The sequence below is a fragment of the Macrobrachium nipponense genome, chromosome 4, assembly GCF_015104395.2.
Source record: "Macrobrachium nipponense isolate FS-2020 chromosome 4, ASM1510439v2, whole genome shotgun sequence".
Lineage (NCBI taxonomy): Eukaryota > Metazoa > Arthropoda > Malacostraca > Decapoda > Palaemonidae > Macrobrachium > Macrobrachium nipponense.
Genome location: NC_061100.1, coordinates 79,516,108 through 79,540,030, shown reverse-complemented (window position 1 = coordinate 79,540,030; position 23,923 = coordinate 79,516,108). Strand labels below are relative to the sequence as shown.

Here is a 23,923-nt window from a genome sequence, read left to right as displayed (position 1 = left end):
TCTAAAAATGCATACATCAATCTTAATTTCTAAACTTAAGAATATAACTTATATTATAACTTAATTACGAAATAAATGTATACCTAAACAAAAATGTAAACAAATCATATACATTTAATAATCTAATATATACAGGTATGATTAAGCCGAATCTAAGAATGAACGATATCCTAAGGAGAAGCATGATACTTGGGTGGCTGAATCTGATCTACCGAGGTGAGAGGCATCGTGGCGAGAGTGGCAGGTAGAAAGGTGACAGTATAAGGAATGGGACGAAATTGAAGTAAGGAAAGTTAGTCAGATGAGATTAAACTCCCCGCCGCTATAGTGGAAAATTTTAAGGCTTGAATATTTCTTAGATAGTGGCGTTTAAAGACCCGAGGAGATTTCCAACCCGTATACTTCTTAAGGTCATCAAAATTCATATTTTGAAAATAATTAATTGAGGTAGCTATAGCCCGAATATCATGAGCATGTGGAAAAGATTCTGGATTAGCTTGCTTTATGAAGTAGAGTATTTGCTGTCTAATACCTTGAATTGAGATAGTACCCCCTTTCTCTCTGGCAAATAAATGACCAGAGGAACATGAGGAGGATCTAGCTAAAAAGGCTTTCAGGGTTACCACAGGACATAGGGATGTATCCTGAGGTAGAGGAATAATTTTCCAAGGAGACCATCTATTTTGAGGATCTTCATTTTTAGCTAGGAAACTCCTATCCGGCGAGAGCAGTACTTCTCCTGATGGGAGGAAATCTAAGTTCTCAGGATTACGTGAGAGAGCTGCTAATTCTGATATTCTGGCACCTGAGGCCATGGCTGTAAGAAACAAAGTTTTTCTCAGTAGAGAAATGTAAGAGCAAGATTCGTTGTTGATATCCGAGGCTAGTTTTAAAACATCGTTTAAAAACCATGTGACCTTTTGAGGACGAATTGTAGGTCTAAGTCGAGCACAAGCTTTGGGAATGGATGAAAAATAAGAATCTGCTAAATTAATATTAAATCCAACTTGAAAAATCTTTTTCAAAGCCGACTTAATCGTAGTAATAGTACTAGCGGCTAGGCCTTTATCAAATAAGGTTTTTAAAAAATGAATGGCCAAAGTTTGGGGTTCATTTGAAGAATATCTAAATTCTTTATAACTCCGCTAATTTCTTAACAGCCGAATCATATTGCTTAAGCGTTGAATCCCTTTTGTCAGATTCTATGAATAAGACATTCTCCGGATCGATATTTGCATCTTTATGAGCAGCAAATTTCATGAAGTCCACAAAGTTAGGGTTTGAACTACTCTTGAGGAAGCTGACACAGTCTGAGTTTGAACTATTGTGTCAACTTTGGATGTGGGATCCGTCTGGGATGGAGCTTCAGCTCTAGTAGGAGCGGAAACCAATTGCTTTTGGGCCAGTTGGGTGTTACTAGGGCCACTGTTCCTTTGAAGAAACGTAGTTTGTGTAACACCTTCATCAGAAGATTCACTCGGAGGGAACAAAGATAAATCTTCTGCCAGTGGTTCCAATCTAAGGTTAATGCGTCCATGGCATAGGCCTGAGGGTCCAGGTTGGGGGCTACGTAGCAAGGAAGTTTGTGGTTGGTGCATGTCGCAAACAAGTCTACCTGGAGATCTGGAACTAGTCTGGTTATCCACCGAAATGAATTCATGTCTAGGGACCACTCCGATTCTAAAGGCTTGGTTCTGGATAAAGCGTCCGCTATCATTTTTTACTCCTGCCAGATGTGTTGCTGACAGGAACCAGTTTCTTTTGCTGCCAAGGAAAATATTGTTACTAGAACATGATTCAGATTGGGTGATTTGGAACTCCTCTGTTTATGCAGTGGACTACCACTGAATTGTCTGAGACTATCCTCACATGACTTGTCTTGTGGTGATGCAATTGTTTCAAGGTTAGAAAACACTGCCATTGCTTCCAACACATTTATGTGAACTGTTTCATATTGAGTGACCAGATTCCCTGAAACATTTGGTGTTGGGAGTAACCCCAACCCCCCAACCACTGAGTGACGCGTCTGTTATGAATCGTCACTTGAGGAGGGGGGATTTGTAAGGAACTGATTTGGTCAGTTTCTTGTACTGTGTCCATGGGAGTAGTCCCTCGTTAGTTAAAACGGAGGGAATTGTAGATACTTTGTCTCTTAAATGTATCTTTGCTCTCTTTTTCCAAACTCGATTGATGTCTTTGAGTTTGGCTTTCAGTAGGACGTCTGTTACTGAGGCAAATTGGAGTAAGCCGAGAATTCTTTCTAAAGCTCGTCTTGTTATCATTTTTTGACTTTTGATCAAATTGTTTCGTTTGCTAATGCTATCTCTTTGGCTTTCTTGGTGGAAGAGATAGCTTGTGCTCTTTCAAGTCCCAATGAATCCCCAGCCAATCGAACTGACTTGCTGGTTGTAGCCGGGATTTTTCGAAGTTCAACTGAAAACCTAGACTTTGCAAGAACTGAATTACTTTGTTTGTTGCTTTGTGGCAATCTTCTACTGTCTTCGCCCAAATGAGCCAATCGTCTAGGTAGGCTACTAGCAGTATTCCTTGGTTCCTGAGTTGTTGTAATACTGTCTCTCCTAGTTTCGTAAATATCCTGGGAGCAATGTTTGAGGCCGAACGGCATCACCTTGAATGCATAGGATTTTCTGCCTAAGCGGGAAGCCTAGGTAGGGAGAGAAATTTCTTGCCATCGGAACATGATAATAAGCGTCTGTAAGATCTATAGAGGTGGTGACGGCCCCACGGGGAAGTAAGGTCCGTACCTGTGAGACAGTCAGCATACGGAACTTGTCGCAGAGAATGTAAGAATTCAGTTTGGACAAGTCCAGGACTACTCTTCTTTTGTTCGAATTCTTTTTTGGAACAGTGAAACAGACGTCCCTGGAATTCAGGCTTTTTACTCTCTTTATAGCTTTTTTCTGTAGGAGATCTTGGTGTATTCTTTCAGATCTGGTGTAGGTGTCTGAAAGAAATTCACCCGGAGGAGGTGGGGACACCCCTTCTTCCACTTCCAACCCAGACCCTTGGAAACAATACTGTGTGCCCAAGGGCTGAAGGTCCATTGATCTCTGAACCGGTACAGTCTCCCTCCTCCCGTACCCGGTTCCTCATTGATTATGGGTCGGCTTATATCCTCTACCACCCCTTGCGCCTCTGGTTCTAGGTCCGCCTCGTTGGCGGAACTGCCCTCTAGCTCTATTACCACCGGATTGTCGAGGGTATCCTCGAAAGGCTCCGGTGGCTTCGTAGGCCGGGTTAAATGCCGGAGAAGACATCCATGCTGCAGTGGCTGGTGACTGTAACGCCCTGAGGTGCGGGTACAATCATGAATTGTTGTGTTGTGTGGTTTTGATGTCGAAGGTTTTCGACACTTGGGCTGGAGGATTTGTTTGTTGGCGCTGCTGACTTCGGAACCCCTTGTAAGTAGTAAAATACTTTTGTTTTCTTCTTTGGGTTCTGGTGCTTTGCTGTAGGGTCGAACTTCCGTTTGGAAGAGAGACCCCAACGAACTCGAAGGTTTTGGTTCGTCCTGGCCGCCTCCTGTAGCACCTTGTCTACTTCTTCTTGAGGAAATAGATTCTTTCCCCAGAAGGAAGACTTGATCAGTCTTATTAGGCTCGTGCCTAATAGTCGCCTCAGCTAACACATGTTTCCTGCAGCTTTTCCTGGCTGCAATGAATTCAGAAGGTCCAGCTGATAAGTTTGTAAGAGGCTCTTAGCTAAGACCTTGAAAAGCTGCTCTTCTTTATATATGGAGGCCACCAACTCCAGTGATGTCACTGCGTTGATGGACCTAGCCAACCTCGATCTTGCCTCCAAACTCTGCCTTCAGTAAGTTATCCGGTAGTGTTTCGGGAGTCTTTCTGAAAACAAAGAAGACGCACAGTCTGCGTCTAGTTTTCCGACTGTGAAAGTCGACGGAACGTCCTGCCAGAATTCTCTAGTGGCTGGCATGAGGAGGGAGGTAGCATCCGTCTCTTTGAGAGTCGGCATTGGCAGATCATCATTCTCAGCCTGAATTGTAAGTTCTGTGATCTTATCAATGAACGGAGAAGCGATGTCCTGTGAGATGTAAAGATCGTATACGATCCTTTGTGAGGGGTTAATTTTGTGTTTGTACAACCCCAATCAGTCATAATGCGAGCCCAGACAGCTTGGGCTTGTTCCTTCGGGAAAATCACTGTTTCCTTAGGAACTTTATCCATTCTGACTAGTGCATTCTCCGTCAGTCTGACAAATCCATTGAAAGGAAACTGAAGTCCTTCTGGGTAGAACTCGAAATCTGACAATGGTCGAGTACCCAGACCCTCAAGGGTTAGTGTTCCATCCAAGTATGGAGCGTGGAGTGCAAACCGCCAAGGGTTGTTCTTATCGAACGGCGGTAATTTCGATGCATCCGGAACTGTCGATGGAGCAGCTTGAGTTCCGGATTGGAGTATACCTGCGATCAGATCTCTGATCGGTTTTAGCTGCTCCGCCACTATGTCAGTCACCGACTGCGTGGCTGGAGTGGGAGCCGGAGTAAGGAGGAATTCTCTCCATCCAGTCCTCTCATCCACTAACATCTCTCAAACCTTGATAAAAGTTTGTCTACGAGGAGGTCAGAATTGCAAGTCAAGCTCCGACGTCTTGTGTTTAGCGGACTTACCCCTCTGTCCTTTAGAAGGAGGAGGTTGCCTTGGCAGCTGGCGAAGAATCATACGACGTCGATGGCCTAGGGGCCGGAGACGACGCTGATTTCGCCAACGGAGCTGACTTAGACGCCTTTGATGAAGGCTTTGATGCCTTCAAAGGCTTCACCTTGGGTCGGACTGACCTAGAACCTTCCCAAGGTGAAGGAACAGATTTATCGAAGCCTAGGAAAAGAAGAGGCAGAAGAAGAGGGGGTAGGAGAAATGAAGGATCCTGCCGGAACCTCTACGCCACTTACCTGCTCATCCATCGGTTCTAGATGGATGTCTAGAGCAGCAACATCTCCCGTCAGTTGCTGGTCGTCCTGGTGGCTGGAGCCATAGCCGCTCGAATGGCTTCTATAATTGGAGCCGCTACTTCACTCTTTACTCCAGCCGACGGAGAACCGGGGAACAGCCGGGTAGCTAGTGTGTTATCCAACACATAAGGGCAACCTTGTGGAGCGTTACGGCCGAATCCAGACACCCACTGCCGGAGACTTGCCTTGGCCGCCTTCAAACTCTCCTCATCCGCCTGTAAGAGGGGATAGGAATAAATGGGTCGCATTGACTAACACTTAAACTATAACTATGTCTATATTAATCAAACAATCAAGAATTGTATACCCATTTGTTACTTGATCTTACCTCATCGTTTAACAAGATTGAGGTCAACTCAAAACACCATGCGCACGACTCCGGGAACCAGATCATGTACGGGGTCTGGCCCTCTTCAGCGATGAACGAGATCGAGCAATGAGCGTGGGACCGACAGCAGTCATGTCCCACCGGATCGCTGAAATTCCCAGGGCATCCTTGGAATGCGCAACGGACTTTCTGTAATATAATATTTTAATAAGTACTCACTCTCCTTAATGAACTAACTTAGAAATAGAGCATGCCAGTATTCTTAACTTAGCATGCATATACAGTCTCGTTGTAGGTAATAAAACTGAGAGTGTAACGTATGTTAAACCGAAATATTCACAATTTATTCCGTATATCCCGGATGTCCGGTGATCTCCGGAGAAATTGACTATCGTATCAACAAGGTAAATCCATATTTCTTTTTATAGAATAATATTTAGTCATGCTAATCTCCGGTGAAGTATATCACCGGAGCCATATTACCGGAGCTGAGGATGTGTACCATATCGAGAAAACGGAAAGCCTAACCGGGGAAGGTGTTCCCAATCGGCCTAGTCAATGCCGGAGATGATGTGCGAAAACATCTCATACCACATGATAAAATCAACTAACATTTCTAATGGTAACCTTTAATAAGACGGAGTCTCCGTCGGTGGATCTCCGGCGAACGGAGTTCCGTAAGGTAATTCTTATTGAATTATCTACCACCACCTTTTCCATATCTTCCCCAAGCCATAGGCGGGGAAAGAAAGGAAGGGGGTTTATGATAGAACATGCTGGGCGGAATACCGAAAGAAACGCAAATGGCGGCCGATAGTGGTTGATCTTAACCACGATGTTAATGGACCATTCGCGATAACTTATAGCGTATAGTACCACCAAAAGCAGAATTACCTATTAAAGTCAATTCTTCGGTAAAGTCGGGGAACACTATAGCAAGTGGTTCCCAAGACTACGTTTATCATTGTCATTAACACTTGGTGGTACTCTACGACACAATGTTATCGGTCTGGACCAAGAACAGAGGCCTAGGCTAACTATGTTCAAGAATGGTACCACCTCCTGTATGGAAAAAACAAAACTTGAATGAAAACAATAAAATAATAGTTTATCTAGATTAAACTACTAAAGCCTAATAACCTAATACGTAGCCAAGCTTAAAGTACAATCAGGTCAGAAAGAGGGGGATTAATCCAGCCTCTTTTGCACACGGAAGGGGGACACTCTTCCCAATTCCCTGTAACCTATGTACTTAGAAACTGTTAAGATAGTCCTTAACTAGACTAACAAAAGGGGGAAATAATCCAACCTTGTTAGTAATATTGTTCGAGCGGGCTACTACAAGGTAACTGAAAAGAGGGGGATGTCTCCAGCCTCTTTCAGTACTAGACAATAGTTAATACACTTCGTATATGAACGACCAGTTCCTTATGATAAACCATAACCTACATACACTGATATTCATAAATAAGGACATGAGTAAGCGAGGAAGAGAGGCCTAGCGTAAAACACCACAAAAGGCCAACCGTAACCACGGCCCGATGGTCTGACGCGGTATTTCACCTTATAGACTAAAACCGTAAAGAATTTTCTCAACGTTTTAAATACTGTTTGGACATGTAAGATGTTAATAAATATGCACTACTTCTGACTGTCCAAAGGAGCCCTCTTCCTCGCTTAAACAAGACTACTTTATAATAATAACGGGACTCGTGAGGTCCAAAATTATAAACTGTGCAAATACGTATAAATTCCTGCAGTTAAACTGCAAACTATAATCTGCACAGTTAAATAAACACTCTGTGAGACGAAACTATCGAGTGTGGCAATTAAAAAGGAAAGCTAAAGCTATCTTAAACTACACGTAGGGGTATACCGAAACCAACATGCTTTGTTTACGATCGGTTGTGAGGCGCATGGCCGGTACCATGCTATAAAACCCCAAAACAAAAATTACGTGTAAATACCGCTTCATAAGCTGTTTTTTACAAGCAAAACAGAATTTATGGTACTTAACATTGGTCCAGGTGAAGGTAGAGCTTCAGCCATGATGAAATAAATCCAGAAATCGTAGGAAAATACAGACACGATTCGCACAATTACAACGCTCACGAGTCCAAAAGAAGATGAAAGATGGCGCTCGCATCGGGCGGGGACTGGGTGAGTCGGAGCGGTGTGGTGGAGACCAGTTGTGTCGGCACATCCCGTGTTCATATGTTGACGAAGGAGTAATCTAATTGGAAGATGACCCTGTGTTTAGTGGCTTTCACACGCCCTTTCTTTATACACGACGCCCTTGAGGTGCTCGCGCGAGGTAGTAACCTCTGCATACCAATGGTTTAACTTTCTCTGGTATATTTGGAAATTATTTATCATCGAAAGTATTAAGGACGACCATTTTCACCGGCGAACACAGGTCGACCCAGAAATTTATCTTTAGGATAGCAAGAAACTGAAACACAAATAAAGTATAATCCAGGTAACTGAAAAACAAACAAGCTATATGCACACAAACTTACAAACGAACAGTAGTTGGTGTCTGTCCATACAACACAGTTTTATGGTCCAAAGTCACAGTTCTCTCTTGGCTAACAGATTTGACATTACAACGTATCTTCCTAGTGTTATGGCGTATCTTCTTGATGCTGAGAGGCTTAAAACTGCTGCAAGATGGAAGATTACTTCTTCCTAGTGATGAATGAAAAGTTCAGGTGAGAATAAAACACGACAAAAACAAGGAGTTTACAAAGAGAATATTCTGGGTATTACTTTTCTGATAAGAACTGTTGAAAAATTATATTGTTATGATACAATAAAGTTTTATACATACTTACCTGGCAGATATATACTTAGCTATAGACTCCGTCGTCCCGACAGAAATTCAAATTTCGCGGCACACACTACAGGTAGGTCAGGTGATCTACCGCCCTGCCCTGGGTGGCAGGACTAGGAACCATTCCAGTTTTCTAATCAGATTTTCTCTCTTCCACCTGTCTCCTGCGGGGAGGCTGGGTGGGCCATTTATCGTATATATCTGCCAGGTAAGTATGTATAAAACTTTATTGTATCATAATATCATTTTTATACATTCAACTTCCCTGTCAGATATATACTTAGCTGATTGGCACCCTTGGTGGTGGGTAAAAGACAGCTAACTACTGAAATAGACAGGTAAACAACATATGTTGTAGGTAATAATAAAACCTTGGTTCCTACCTGATTAGGCGGAAGACTTCGTGGCTACTGCCCAGGAGTCTGCTTCGCCTCAAGAGCCTCAGCGAGATATTGATCTAGGGCTATGAGTTCTTGTGGGTCTGTCAATGGGGTCTTATCCACTTACTCGGCAGAGCCTAAATGGCATTTGTCAATGGGTGCTAATCCACTAACATGACAACACACCTTATCCAAGGAGCACAACACCGATCCCGATCACCTGATCCTAACACCCGTGTTAGTTCTAAGATTGAAAGGAGTTATCCCCAAACTCCCCACAAACAACCAATAACTCGAATCACACAGAATCAGAATCACGCAAACATAGTACCAAATAAAAAAAATTTTTGTACACCTCTACTAGTCACATACAACCCAAGTTCCTCACTGATAAAAGGTGACGGCCGCCTGTGCGACATCTAGCACCCTTGACAGTAGAAAACCGAGAACATATCTAACAAGAGGGTTACGTACACATAAATAAATTAAGGATCAGTATTTGCTCCAAGACCCAGCACCGTATCCGCTGACACAAACGGACCGAGAGAGAAGCATTTCTCATAAGTTACCCTTACATCCTTCAGGTAATGAGATGCAAAAACTGAATTGCATCTCCAATATGTCGCTTCGAGGATATCCTTCAGTTACATATTCCTTTGAAAGGCTAGTGACGTAGCAACTGCTCTAACTTCATGAGCTTTAACTCTAAGAAGTTTGAAGGAGTCATCTGGGCAATTATTGTGTGCCTCCGTAATAACACTTCTTACAAAGAAGGCTAAGGCGTTTTTAGACATGGGTCATTTTGGGTCTTTTACAGAACACCAGAGACCCTGTTGACAACCTCCCATCTGTCTCTTTTTACTAAGGTAAAATTTAAGAGCTCTGACCGGGCAAAGAGACCTTTCTGTCTCTCTACCTACTAGGTTAGACAAGCCCTTCACTTCAAAGCTCCTGGGCCATGGCTTTGAAGGATTCTTGTTTTTCGCCAGAAACAATGTCTGGAACGAACAAATAGCAGCATCTCCTTTAAAGCCCACACGAGACTCTAGAGCGTGTAATTCACTCGTTCTCTTGGCCGTAGCGAGGGACAACAGGAATAAACACTTCCTTGTAATGTCTCGAAAGGAGGCATGATGTGGATGTTCGAACTTTTCCGAAGTCAGGAATCGCAGGACCACGTCCAGATTCCAGCTCGGAGTTCTCGGAGTTCTAGACTTTGAAGTCTCGAATGACCGAATCAGATCATGAAGATCCTTATTTTCAGCTAATTCCAGGCCTCTATTCCTGAATACGGCTGACAGCATACTTCTGTATCCCTTGATGGTGGAAACAGAAAGGTGCGATTCCTCCCTAGGGAAAAGAAGGAAATCGGCAATGTTGGTCACAGAGGTATTGGAGAGGACAGCTTCTTCGACCTGCACCATCTCCTAAAGACTTCCCACTTCGATTGATAGACTCGCATCGTTGAAGATCTGCGGGCTTTAGCGATAGCGCTTGCAGCTTTGCGAGAAAAGCCCCTCGCTCTGACGAGTCTTTCGATAGTCGAAAGGCAGTCAGAGCAAGAGTGGGGAGGTTTTGATGATACCTCTTGAAGTGGGGTTGTCTGAGCAGATCTGTTCTGTTTGGAAGAGATCTGGGGAAGTCCACCGTCCACTCCAGTACCTCTGTGAACCAATCTTGAGCGGGCCAAAATGGGGCTATGAGTGTCAACCTCGTCCCCTTTGAGGCCACGAACTTTCTGAGCACTTCCCCCAGGATCTTGAATGGGGGGAAAGGCGTATGCATCCAGGCCCGACCAATCTAGGAGAAGGGCGTCGACTGCGAACGCTCTCGGATCCTCTACTGACGAGCAGAAGATGTCTATCCTCTTGGAGAGAAACGTGGCGAACAGGTCTATTTGAGACCTCCCCCACAGAGACCAAAGTCTTTGACACACTTCTGAGTGGAGGGTCCATTCTGAGGGAAGGACCTGGTTCCTCATGCTCAGCCTGTCTGCTCTCACGTTCCTCTCTCCCTGGACAAATCTCGTCAGGAGGGTTATATTTCTCTCTTCTGCCCAGAACGAATGAGTCCCGCCTTGCTTTCGTATGTATGCCAGAGCGGTGGTGTTGTCCAAGTTGACCTGGACCACCCCGTCTCTGACTATTGACTCGAAGCACTTGAGGGCAAGGTGTATGGCTACGAGTTCCTTGCAGTTGATGTGCCATGACACCTGTTCTTTTGTCCAGGTGCCCGACACTTCTCGTTCCTAGAGTTGCTCCCCATCCCGTCTCCGAAGGAGAAACGTTTCCCAAGTGATATTTCATTTTGGTTTCTTCTTTCCTATATGAAGGGCTTCTAGGAGGCGCAGACATCGGGGTTCGGTTGTCTGGTCTATTATTTTGATATTAGGGATAACATCATTCCTCTTAATTTGTTTGTTATGAGCAGTCCTGGCATGGTTGAATATGGCTCCTTCTTGGGCGTGGCAGGAGATTCGCTTGGAAAAATGCATGGAGGTCATACCAACGTATTTGCCGAGGCATCCTCAGACCGGGCATGTGTAACAGTAGACCATACTCATCTTCTTCAAGGGATTTTGCAGGAGTACTGAAGGATTGTTTCTCATCACCAGGCTGCTCATCTTCTTCGTTTTATAATATATAATAAGCTTAATATTTCTGGGCTCAGCCCATGTCGCTTCATGAAATGTCCCTTTAGCACACATTTCTATCGATCTTACAGACGCATACTACATATCATGTTCCAGTGGCAAGACACTTCCGCCCATACCTAGGTTTCAGGCTAGGGAACCAGGCATTCTCCTTCAAGGTAATGCCCTTCGGGCTAAATGTAGCCCCCAGGGTATTTACGAAGTTAGCAGAGACAGTAGTTCAACAATTCAGGTCTCAGGGGATAATGGTAGTTGCGTATCTGGACGACTGGCTCGTTTGGGCAACAAGCATCGAAGAATGCCACAAAGCAACGGTCAAAGTAATACAGTTTCTGGAACACCTAGGGTTCCAGATAAACAAAACCAAGTCCCGGTTGACACCGGACTCTCGCTTTCAGTGGCTCGGCATTCAGTGGGACTTAAACTCTCACACTCTATCCATTCCGTCGTCAAAGAGAAAAGAAATAGCCAAAGCAACCAGGCAATTTCTCAAGTGCAAACAGACATCCCGGAGAAGCCAGGAAAGGATCCTAGGCTCTCTTCAATTCGCCTCAGTAACGGACGTTCTGCTGAGGGCAAAACTCAAGGACATAAACCGCGTCTGGCGCTCGAGAGCAAACAACAAGTCCCGGGACAAGTTGTCCGCTATCCCGGCGATACTTCGCAAACGCCTCTGCCCTTGGGCGGAGGTCAAGAATTTATCAAAGTCAATTCCTCTCCAATTCCCTCCTCCGGCATTAGTTATCCACACGGATGCTTCACTAAGCGGCTGGGGAGGGTACTCTCAGTAAAAAAAAAGGTACAAGGGACTTGGTCCCTTCCATTCCGCCGGCTCCATATCAATGTACTGGAGGCTATGGCGGTATTCCTAACTCTGAAAAGACTTCAGCCAGCCAAGGGATCTCACATCAAGCTGGTGTTGGACAGTGCAGTAGTAGTACACTGCATCAACAGAGGAGGCTCCAAGTCAAGCCATGTGAACCATGTCATGATATCCATATTTTCTCTGGCAGCCAAGTACAAATGGCATCTGTCCTCCACACACCTAGCGGGAGTGAAGAACGTGATAGCAGATGCCTTGTCTTGCTCAGTCCCTCTAGAGTCGGAGTGGTCTCTGGACAGGCGGTCAATCAATTGGATCTGTCAACAGATTCCAGGGCTCCAGGTGGATCTTTTCGCCACAGAGTCGAACCACAAGCTTCCCTGCTATGTGGCTCCCAACCTGGACCCTCTGGCTTATGCCACAGACGCCATGGCCATAGACTGGAATCAATGGAAAAAGATCTACGTCTTTCCTCCAGTGAATCTTCTTCTGAAAGTACTGTGCAAACTCAGGGACCTTCAAGGGACAAGTCGCCCTAGTAGCCCCCAATTGGCCCAAGAGCAACTGGTTCCCACTCCTGTTGGAATTGGGTCTCCGGCCTCAACGGATTCCCAATCCCAAGCTATCCCAACTAGAGCAAATGAAGACTGTGTTTGCTTCCTCAGGAATTCTCAAAACCCTAACTTTATGGACTTCATGAAGTTCGCAGCTAAAAGGGATGCGGGCATCGATCCTCAAAACATCCTATTCCTAGAATCGGATAAAGGAGAATCGACCCTTCGTCAATATGACTCAGCTGTTAAGAAACTAGCCAATTTTCTGAGGGGGACCGAATCTCAAACTATGACTACCAACCTGGCTATTTCCTTCTTTAGATCATTATTTGAAAAAGGTTTAGCAGCCAGTACTATTAATACTACTAAATCAGCACTAAAGATCTTCCAGTATGGTTTTAAAATAGATCTAACAGACTCCTATTTTTCATCTATCCCTAGAGCCTGTGCTAGACTCAGACCATCAGAGAGGCCTAACTCCGTGTCATGGTTCTTGAATGATGTTCTCAAACTGGCCTCAGACACTGATAACAACTCATGTGATTTCTTACCCCTACTGAGGAAAACATTATTTCTTCTAAGTCTGGCCTCAGGAGCTAGGGTATCTGAACTGTCGGCTCTATCTAGAGACTCAGATCATATAGAATTTCTCCCGTCAGGAGAAGTTTTATTCTCTCCAGATCGTCAATTCTTAGCTAAAAACGAGGATCCTTCAATGAGGTGGGCCCCTTGGAAGATACTTCATCTTCCTCAGGACCCTTCTTTATGTCCAGTTACTGCCTTAAGAGCATATCTTACCAGGACAGCCATGAGATCCTCTGGCCCTTTGTTCATGAGGGAAAAGGGTGACACCATTTCCTTAAAAGGAATTAGGCAGCAGATTTTATACTTTATTAAATAAGCCAACCCAGACTCGTTCCCCAAGGTTCACGATATTAGGGCAGTAGCTACCTCGATCAACTACTTTCAACGTATGAATTTTGATGATCTGAAAAAGTATACAGGCTGGAAATCTCCGACAGTGTTCAAACGTCACTACCTCAAGTCCTTAGAAGCTCTTAAATTCCCAGCAGTGGCAGCGGGAAACACAGTTTCTCCTGACACTGCTTAAGTAGTTTAGTAATTAGATCTAGATCTCCTTTCTACCTGCCTCACTGACGTCCTTCCTGCGGTTCTGCCACCATGTAGCCTTTTCTATGCCTTAGATGCCAAAGGGCACTTATTGTGATGTTTTCCTTATTTTTATGCTAGGATTACTCACACATATCCTTAATATGTTATTGTTAGTATACAATAAGGTTTTGTACATACTTACCTGGCAGATATATACTTAGCTTTACGTCTCTGACGTCACGACAGAATTCAAAACTCGCGGCACACGCGACAGGTAGGTCAGGTGATCTACCTTACCCGCCGCTGGGTGGCGGCTGTAAGAACCAATCTCCCTTTCCAGCCAGAATTTTTCTCTTCCACTTGTCTCCTGAGGGGAGGCTGGGAGGGCCATCAATCGTATATATCTGCCAGGTAAGTATGTACAAAACCTTATTGTATACTAACAATAACATTTTTGTACATGAACTTTCCTGTCAGATATATACTTAGCTGATTGACACCCTTGGTGGAGGGAAAGAGACAGCAAAATAAATATGGAAAAAAGGGGGAAACAACACTTGTTGTAGGATGTAAAATACAACCTTGGTTCTTACCTGTTTAGGCAGAAGACTTCGTAGTTACTGTCTATGAGTCTGCGTTGCCTGAAGAGCTTCAGCGAGGGCGTGACCTACAGCTGACAGACTCTTTGGGTCTATCAAAGGGATTTGGTATCCGCTTACTTGATAGAATCCGAGCAGGATCTTGTCAAAGGGGATTCGCCCTCTTATATGACAGAACCTAACCACTATCATTGCAAGGAGCTCAAACATAAACCGATCACCTAACCAATCTAATCATTGTTAGACATACGACATGAAAGACATGCCTACCCGCATGCTCTTTCAAACAACCAAAAAACTTACAACCTAAACAAGGGGGAAAAAAAAAATATACTACAAAGGATATGTCTCAGCTCCCTGCCCCAGCACCGAATCCGCCGATACGTACGGGCCTAACGCGAAGCACTTTTCATACGTAATTTTGACGTCTCTCAGATAGTGGTTTGCGAAGACTGAGTTGCAACGCCAGAATGTTGCCTTCATAATATTACTCAGGGATATGTTTTTATTGAAAGTTAATGAAGTGGCAATAGCTCTTACCTCATGAGCTTTGACCTTCAGAAGCTTGAATTGACTTTCATCACATATCGCATGTGCTTCTTTCACCAGGCTTCTGATGAAGAAAGAAAGCGCATTCTTCGAAAGAGACCTCCTTGGATCTCTTACAGAGCACCAAAGGTTGACATCATTGCCCTTAAGTTTCTTCTTTCTCTGAAGATAAAACTTTAAACTTAGTACTGGGCAAAGGGACCTCTCTGCTTCCTCGCCTACTAAGGCAGACAAACCTCGGACTTCAAAACTCCTAGGCCAAGGATTTGAGGGGTTCTCGTTCTTAGCCAAGAACGAAGGCAGGAATGCACAGATAGCTGCATCTCCTCTGAACCCCACTTTCCCTTCTATTGCATGGAGTTCACTAATCCTCTTTGCGGAAGCCAATGCCATGAGAAAAAGTGTCTTCCTCGTGAGGTCTCTAAAAGAGGCAGACTGAGGCGGTTCGAACTTAGGGGACCTAAGGAAGCGTAGCACTACATCCAGATTCCAACTCAGAATCTCTGGCGAAACCTTTTTGGATGTTTCAAAAGATCTTATTAGATCATGAAGGTCCTTGTCTTCTGAAATGTTTAAGTCTCTGTGCCTAAACACTGCAGCCAGCATGCTACGATAACCTTTAATGGTTGATACCGCCAGTCCACTTTTCTCCCTAAGGAAAAGTAAGAAGTCTGCTATTTGGGTTACAGAGGTACTGGAAGAGGAAAAGTGATGGTTCCTACACCACCGTCGAAAGACGTCCCACTTCGATTGGTAGACTCTAAGGGTAGAAGGCCTTCTTGCTGCTGCGATAGCCGTTGCAACTCTTGCAGAAAACCCTCTCGTTCTGACCAAACTTTTGACAGTCTGAAGCCAGTCAGACCGAGAGCGGGGAGGTTTCTGTGATACCTGTCGAAGTGGGGTTGTCTGAGCAGATCGATCCTCTGTGGTAATGTTCTCGGAAAATCTACTAACCATTCCAGTACCTCTGTGAACCATACTTGTGCGGGCCAGAACGGAGCTACCAGCGTCATCCTTGCTGCCTCCGATTCTGCAAACTTCTTGAGAGTTTCTCCCAGTATCTTGAAGGGAGGAAAAGCATACATGTCTAGGCCCTTCCAATCTAGGAGAAAAGCATCTATTGACACTGCCCTCGGGTCCGATATCGGAGAGCAGTAGTTGCCTATCCTCGCATTCTTGGCTGTGGCTAAGAGGTCTATGTGAGGCCTGCCCCAAAGACTCCACAGGTCCTGGCAAACATCCTCGTGAAAAGTCCACTCTGCAGGCAGGACTTGATCTTTCCTGCTTAGGAGGTCTGCTCTGACGTTCTTTTCTCCCTGTACGAACCTGGTAAGGAGACAAATCTTCCTTTCCTCTGCCCACAGCAGAAGTTCTTTTGCTGTCTCGTACAGGGAGAAGGAGTGAGTCCCCCATTGCTTCCTGATGTATGCCAGGGCCGTGGTGTTGTCCGAGTTGATCTGAACTGCCGAAGCTAGGACATAGGGCTCGAATGCTTTCAAAGCTAGCCAAACAGCCATCAGCTCTTTCTTGTTGATGTGCCAGGTCACCTGTTCTTTCTTCCAGGTGCCTGACACTTCTCTTGAGCCGAGCGTTGCTCCCCAACCTGTTTCCGACGCGTCGGAATACAACACTTGGTTGGGGTTCGGAATGTGAAGGGACATCCCTTCTGCAAACCTGAGAGGGTTCGCCCACCAAGAGAGGTCCTTCTTGATTTCTCTTGAAATCTTGAAGGAGAACCCTAGGTTTTGCGAACGACACCTCCAGTTTCGATGTAGAAAGAACTGGAGAGGTCTGAGGTGCAACCTTCCTAGAGAAAGGAATTGCTCCAACGAGGAGAGTGTCCCCAACAAACTCATCCACTCCCTCACTGTGCATACGTCTTTCTCTAGGAAGGCTTTGACTTTCTCTGACCCTCGGGCTATCCTTTCTGGAGAAGGAAAAGCCCGAAAATCCAGAGAAACCATCCGAATCCCCAGATAGATACGATCTTGACTGGGGATTAACTGAGACTTTTGAAAGTTCACCAAAAGTCCCAGAGAACTCGCCATGAAAAGGGTCTTTTGTAGGTCCTCCAAACATCTTTTCTGTGACTTGGCTCTGATCAGCCAGTCGTCCAAGTAAAGGGACACCCTCACTCCCTCCAAATGTAGCCATCTTGCTACATTTTTCATTAGTCCTGTGAAGACCTGAGGGGCTGTTGAAAGGCCGAAACACAAGGCCCTGAATTGGAATATCCTTCCTCCCATCATGAACCTGAGGTATTTCCTTGAAGATGGATGGATCGGCACATGGAAGTAAGCGTCCTGAAGATCTAGGGACACCATCCAATCCCCTGGACGAAGAGCCGCCAACACTGAGGATGTCGTCTCCATGGCGAACTTCCTCTTTTCTACAAAGAAATTCAGGGCGCTTACATCCAGAACCGGTCTCCATCCTCCTGATGCTTTTGGAACTAGAAACAGGAGGTTGTAAAAGCCCGCTGAGCATGGGTCGCTCACTAGCTCTATAGCCTCTTTCTCTAACATTTGTTCTACTGCCTGCGTTAGAGCGTGGCTCATGATGGGATCCCTGTACCTGGCCACCAACTCCCTCGGAGTCGTCGTCAAAGGTGGTCTTTCTGTAAAGGGAATCAGATATCCCTTCCGGATAATCGAGAGGGACCAGTTGTCCGCTCCTCTCTTTGCCCAGGCTTCTGCGAATCTTAGAAGCCTGGCACCTACTGATGTCTGGAGGACTACTTTCCTACTTCTTAGCTCTGGATGAGCGCGAGAAGGATCTTCCTCTCTTGAAGGGTCTATTACCTCTTGAGGTAGAGGCTCTAGAAGGAGGGCCCCCTCGAAAGGGCTCCTGTCTAGCTGGAGTCTCCTTCTTAGTCTTCGTCTGGAAGGAGGTCCTAGATTTCCGGGCAGACTGAGCGAGCATGTCTTGAGTCGCCTTCGCAGAAATAGCTCCTGAGATGTCCTGGATTATCTTCTTTGAAAAGAGAAGCGGCGAGAGTTGCGAATAGAGAAGCGAGGCTCTTTGAGCATGCGAGACGGACTTTGTAAGAAAAGAGCAGAAGACTGATCTTTTCTTAAGAACCCCTGCTCCAAACAGGGAGGCTACTTCGCTCGATCCATCTCTAACTGCCTTATCCATGCACGTCAGTACACTGTTGAGATCCTCGGGCGAAATGGAATCCGGGTTCTGAGTCTTTTTAGCCAAGACCCCCAAAGACCAGTCAAGGAAGTTGAAGACTTCCAAGACTCTGAACATTCCCTTCAACCGGTGGTCGAGCTCGTTCATAGCCCAGGTAGTCTTAGCTGACAAGAGAGCCGAGCGTCGTGCGGCATCCACCAGTGAAGAGAAGTCTGCGTCTGCAGATGACGGTAGACCCAAGCCTAGGGGTTCTCCAGACTCATACCAAAAGCCTAGTCTGCCCGTAAGCTTGGAAGGAGGGAAAGAAAACACAGTCTTCCCTTTCTCCTCCTTAAAAAGAAGCCAATCACCAAAACCTCTCAAAGCCTTTTTCATCGAGATGGTTGGCTTCATCCTCACACAGGAGGAAACCTTCATCTTCTTAGAAGTCGAGAATAACGAGAGAGGAGAAGGAGGAGCGACGGGAGTAAGAGCGTCTCCAAACTCTTGAAGAAGGAGGTCTGTCAGGATCTTGTAGGACGAGACCGAAGAATCCTTAACTAAGTCCTCTTCTGAAGGTTCCACTTCATCCACCGACGAATCTTCGGCTTCTTTACGAGAGCAGCTTGACTTCTCTAAAGAAGTGCGTCTATCTAGTGAGTGTCTGGCAGCCGTCTGGCGCCTATCAGGGGAAGCCAAAGCTTCGGGAGAGCTCCTATCGAATGCGTCCTTCCTACTCCGATGAGTGAGTCCTCTGTGATCCTGAAGTCTGCTCCTAGATACACGGGAGTCCAAAGGGGAGCGCCTGCTAGGAGAGGAGAGCCTACTATGCTCACGGCGCCTAACAGAATCCATGCGCCTGTCAAAAGGAGAGCGGCTGCCTGGCGAACTGCGCCTAAAATGAGGAGAACGCCTACTAGGCTCTTGGCGCCTACCTACAGGAGAGCGAAACCCTGGAGAAGATCGCCTACTCGGAGACAGGCGTCTACCATGATCCACAAACTTAGATCGAGACGCGTGGGTCTCTGCAAAAGGTAGTCTCTCAGCCGAGACATTTCTTTCAGGCTCTTTACGCCTGACCTGAACAGAGCGGCTAACAGGTGAACCGCGCCTATCAGGAGAAAAACGCCTATCTCCCGCACAGCGCTTGGAAGCGGGAGAGCGGCTACTTGGGGGAGTAGCGCCTACCAGGCTCTAGGCGCCTAACATAAGGAGAGATCCTGTCTCTTGAAGAATCTATGTATGAGGAGGCTCTCTTATCCAGAGATTGGAGGATCTTCGGAAAGGAGCGAGAAGACGAAGCTGTGCGCTTATCTTTAGACGAGCGCCTATAGACGCTAGATCCCTTTCTACTGGAGAAATGAAGTCGCCAGGAGAAAGCTTCTTGGGCGATTGTCGCCTGTAAGACGACAAGCGTCTGCCGAGGGAAGAGCGCCTCCTTCCATCCGCTGTTACAGGAGAGAGAGCCGCCTCCGACTGAGAAGGCAACGCAGGCGAAGGTAGCTTAGACTTCTTGACGGGGAGAGAGACGTCCTTCTTACGACGCGTACCTCCAGCCAAGGAGCCCGCCAGAGCCGAAATCTGAGCTTGCAGCCCCGCAAGAATCCGAGCTGGAGATCTTGCAAAATCCTCCACAGGGGATGAGGATCGAAGCCTACTCTGAGGCGAGAACTCCTGATCCCTCCTGGGTTTCTTGATATCCACTTCAGGCTCTTCTGGAAAACATTCCGGGCTGGAAGGAAAGGCGCAAGGAGCCTTCCAGGCTCTCTTCAGCGGTCGCGATGAATCTGAGGCGCTCCATCCTCTTCTAGGCGAAGGTGAAGAAGAAGAAGAGAAGCATTGGCGTAACACCTCCTTCTTAGAGCGAACAAAGGCAGCCTGGGAACGAACATCAGGATCTACCGAGGGGACACCTGATCGGTGGGAGTTCTCCCTAACCTTCCTGCGGCTGTTGACTTTCCTCCTCCACTGGGACTGGGAGTCTGGAAGAGGTCTAGGCCTGGAAGCATTAAGGAGCCGATCAGACGCACCCTCCACTGCACTGGGGTCACTGCACAATTCACCTTCACTATTACTCTTACCTTGCAACGAACGAATTTTCTTCTCCATGCTAAGGATCGTGGCTCTCATGGTTGCCACTTCCGAAGTCGTATCTTTAGGTTCGATGCAGGGAGCAGGAGCTGAAACGGGAGAAGGATCTAGTGCTACAACAGGATTGTCTACTTCTACCTCGCTAATACGAGACTTACTAGAACTTCTAGACGAAGCTTTTCTCACCCTGTCTTTCTCCAACTTCCTCAAGTAGGAAGAAAGAGACTTCCATTCACCCTCATCCAACTTCTCACACTCATTACACGGGTTAATAAAAGAACATTCTTTACCCCTACATTTCAAGCATACTGTGTGAGGATCTACCGTAGCTTTCGGTAGCCTCACCTTGCATTCATCTATAGAGCACACCCTAAACATAGAAGATTTCTTAACCTCTACATCAGACATCTTGAAATCAAAGAAAAATCCAAACCAATAGTCAAAAAACAATCCACAAGCGCGTATGCCAAGCCAACAAGATCAGGTACTTCACCGAAAGTCAGTCCAAATAAATCCAAGGCAACGAGAATCGAATAAAGCTGTCAGGAGGTAACAACCACAGGTGTAGTCGTCACCGGCGACAGAAAAATTCTGGCTGGAAAGGGAGATTGGTTCTTACAGCCGCCACCCAGCGGCGGGTAAGGTAGATCACCTGACCTACCTGTCGCGTGTGCCGCGAGTTTTGAATTCTGTCGTGACGTCAGAGACGTAAAGCTAAGTATATATCTGACAGGAAAGTTCATGTACAAAACTGTGAATTTGTATCTAGTTTTTAAGATTAATGTAAGTTATCATAATTAATCTTAAGTATGTATTATAATCATTTATAGTTCATAAGTCCTTCTCGATTATAGTACTTTAAATCTCAATTGTTTTTTAATTTTTCCCTTACCCATGTTATATCCTCATTCAAGCTTGTAGCCATTTCTCTGGTACTATTTCACGAAGCGACACGGGCTGAGCCCAGAAAAGGGATTTTGACGAAGGAAAAATCTATTCCTGGGCAAGGGCCCGTGTCGCCCAGTGAAATCCCACCCTGTTTTTATCCCCACCCTTGGGCCCAAGCTTGACAGGCTAACTCCAAGGATGACCGGTAGAGGCGCTAGTGATGGCGTCGGGGGCGCTAGTAGTAGTCGTAGCTGGGAGCGGGCTTTGCATCGGCCCTCTCAGGTAGGAGAATATCGTAGAAGGATGGATCTAAATGGTAAGAGACCCGTGGTAGTGGTTTCACTCGCCCCAGAAACCATACCGACACCTTTTATATAAGGTGAGTGAGTCAGAATATTCTGACATTCCAATTTAGCTTTTTTCTCTGGTAATGTTAGCAATATTTACCTTAGAAATGTGTGCTAAAGGGACATTTCACTGGGCGACACGGGCCCTTGCCCAGAAATAGATTTTTCCTTCGCAAAATCCCTTTTTTGTCTGTGTAGGTGGGGCTGACGTTTTCCTCGATCTTTTTGAGGGCTTGCTCATCCTCCTTGTACCTCCGGTGCAAGTGCCCCTTGCAGAAAAGCTTGATGGGTATCTGTAACATCGGGGCAGGGTTCCTGGTGGTACCAGGCTTCCATATTTTTCCTTATTGATTCAACAGCACGATTGGCGTGTCCATTGTCGACGAGGACCTGGGCGGCGAGCTCTAACTCACTGTGTGTCATTCCAGCTTATACCTCTCAGGGCACTTGCTCTCACCGTTCATGCACATTCCCAGGTTCGTCGGCTTCATGTACACCTTCGTGCTGAATTCGAAATCTTGCTGTTCAACAAGGACATAAAGGAAGGGAAGGCGGCAGTCTTGGCAATGTTCTATCGTGAAGGTGAGGCAGCTGTGGTCGTGGAATGCACATCATAGCTACTCTATCTTGTCCTGGGAGTCGGCACAGACGAAGGTATCATCAATGTAGTGCACGTACATCCTCGGTTTGCTGGAATTCTGGAAGACCCTCTCTTTGACGGTTCTGTATCCTTTACGATGGTACCCATATAGAAATTCTATATGGGTACCTCTCTCTTACTGGGATGAGAGAATTTTTATGGTAGATGCATGTGTTTATTAATATTTTCAAATAATAATAATAATAATAATAATAATAATAATAATATAATAACTATAATAATAATAATAATAACAATAATAATAATAAGATAACTAATTTCAAATGAAAATTCTTCCCTTCATCTTTTTCTGTATCAATTTCCCTACTTTCTCATAACTCCAGTGATGCTCGGAGCTGGGAAGCTGTCAAATATTTCAAGTAACAGTGCCATACTATAAATGTAATTACAAAATTCATATGTGAGTATTTTAAATACAATAATCTTTCCATTTCACTCTTTTAAATACTGTAAGAACAACAATCTCTCTCTCTCTCTCTCTCTCTCTCTCTACACAAGATACTATGTCATAGTGCTCTCTCTCTCTCTCTCTTGGCTGCAAGTGTTATAAGTATGTATGTATGTGCATATACATATACCTTTAAGGGTGCTAATGTTTAGGATTAATTTGAAATTAATACAATCTCTAAGATTAATACAGTAATATGATAATAATTTAAGCTAAATTTGATGTAGGATGTTACATAAAGTATACATTTGGGGTTTCTATTTCTTCCTTCTTTTATCTCTCTCTTTCTTTCTCTCAGCAAAAGAATTGATAGACAGGCAAACATAATTGTTCAGTGCTCTCTTTCTCTCTTCTCTGGAAAAGATATATGTATTTATGGGAGGGGAAGAAGTGTTGCCTATAGAAGTTCATTTCAATCTATTGATATTGTAAGGAGTTATCTCTCTCTCTCTCTCTCTCTCTCTCTGTTATTGGCTGTTTATATATTGCTAATGGTAAAATGTTTAACATGACTTTGAAATTCTATTAATAATACCAATTCAATGGTATATTTGATGTAGGATACTTGAAGTATATATTTGGTATTTGAACTTTCAAGATAGGCAGATATAAGCATTTTTAGAGGGGAGTTCTAACTATTCATGGGTTCGAGCTATTCGCAGGGTGTCTGGTACCCATCCCCCGTGAATACGGGGGGAACACTGTATTTCAACCATCGTACAACAGTAAACACTTACCCTAAGTATGATATAAATGATGCTATGTAAAATAGGACTAATATGAATTATAACTTTACTTGCTGTGAGATCATCATGGCAATATAAATTTCAAATTTAAATGCAATATGTAGCTGAGGCTGATAAGTAATATTCAGTCTGCTAATGACTATTATCGTGCATTGGCAACATGAATAAAACTCTCAAACTGATATAAATTCAAAACACCCGTGATAAAATGAGAGGCAATTTATTCAAAACTACTGGCATAAAAGAGCTCATTTATTGTTGTTTTCGCACCGATACGATAAATAACATAAAAGCTCGTAAGACCGATGTAAACGAGCGAAAACTAACGAAATCACTGGATTTACGCAACCTATTAACAAGAAAGAAAAAGTAATACGTATTGATAAATCTAGCTCACAATGAGGAATATTAAAATAAAATTTGACTTAAAAAAAGATGTTGTATAATGAAATGACTTCTTTTTATATAAGTGAAGTATCTAGCTATTCCTTTATGTTAAATAGAAACAAGAACATACGCTGAGAACAAGGAGGTTGCCTTTGGAGCGAAGGAAATTGATTAGTAGGCATCTCTTGCCCGCCTCAGCCAAGCCCCCTTTACAATAGGGTTATATGCTGATGACAAGCTATTGTAATGTAATTGAAATGTAATAAATTACACATTTTTAGGATAATTGTAAATGTCAATCTTTATTTTTATCTAATATCAATAACATCAGTTATAATTTTAATTTGATAACTGAACTGGCAATACATATGTAACTGTAATTGATATGTATAAAGTTTAATGCAATTACCACA

At 44.7% G+C, this 23,923-nt stretch overlaps 1 protein-coding gene across 2 annotated transcripts in view; it reads right to left on the bottom strand.

Annotated features, from left to right (window-relative positions):
* LOC135210969 (uncharacterized) overlaps positions 1-23,923 on the bottom strand; it is a 163,381-nt gene that overhangs the window by 75,715 nt on the left and 63,743 nt on the right. The window contains exon 3 of one of the 2 annotated variants that reach the window (XM_064243959.1): positions 7,841-8,009. The exons of the other annotated variant lie outside the window; for it this stretch is intronic. Coding sequence (XP_064100029.1) covers positions 7,841-8,009 — 169 coding nt within the window. The remainder of the gene's footprint in view (positions 1-7,840; positions 8,010-23,923) is intronic. 2 annotated transcript variants of the gene reach the window in all.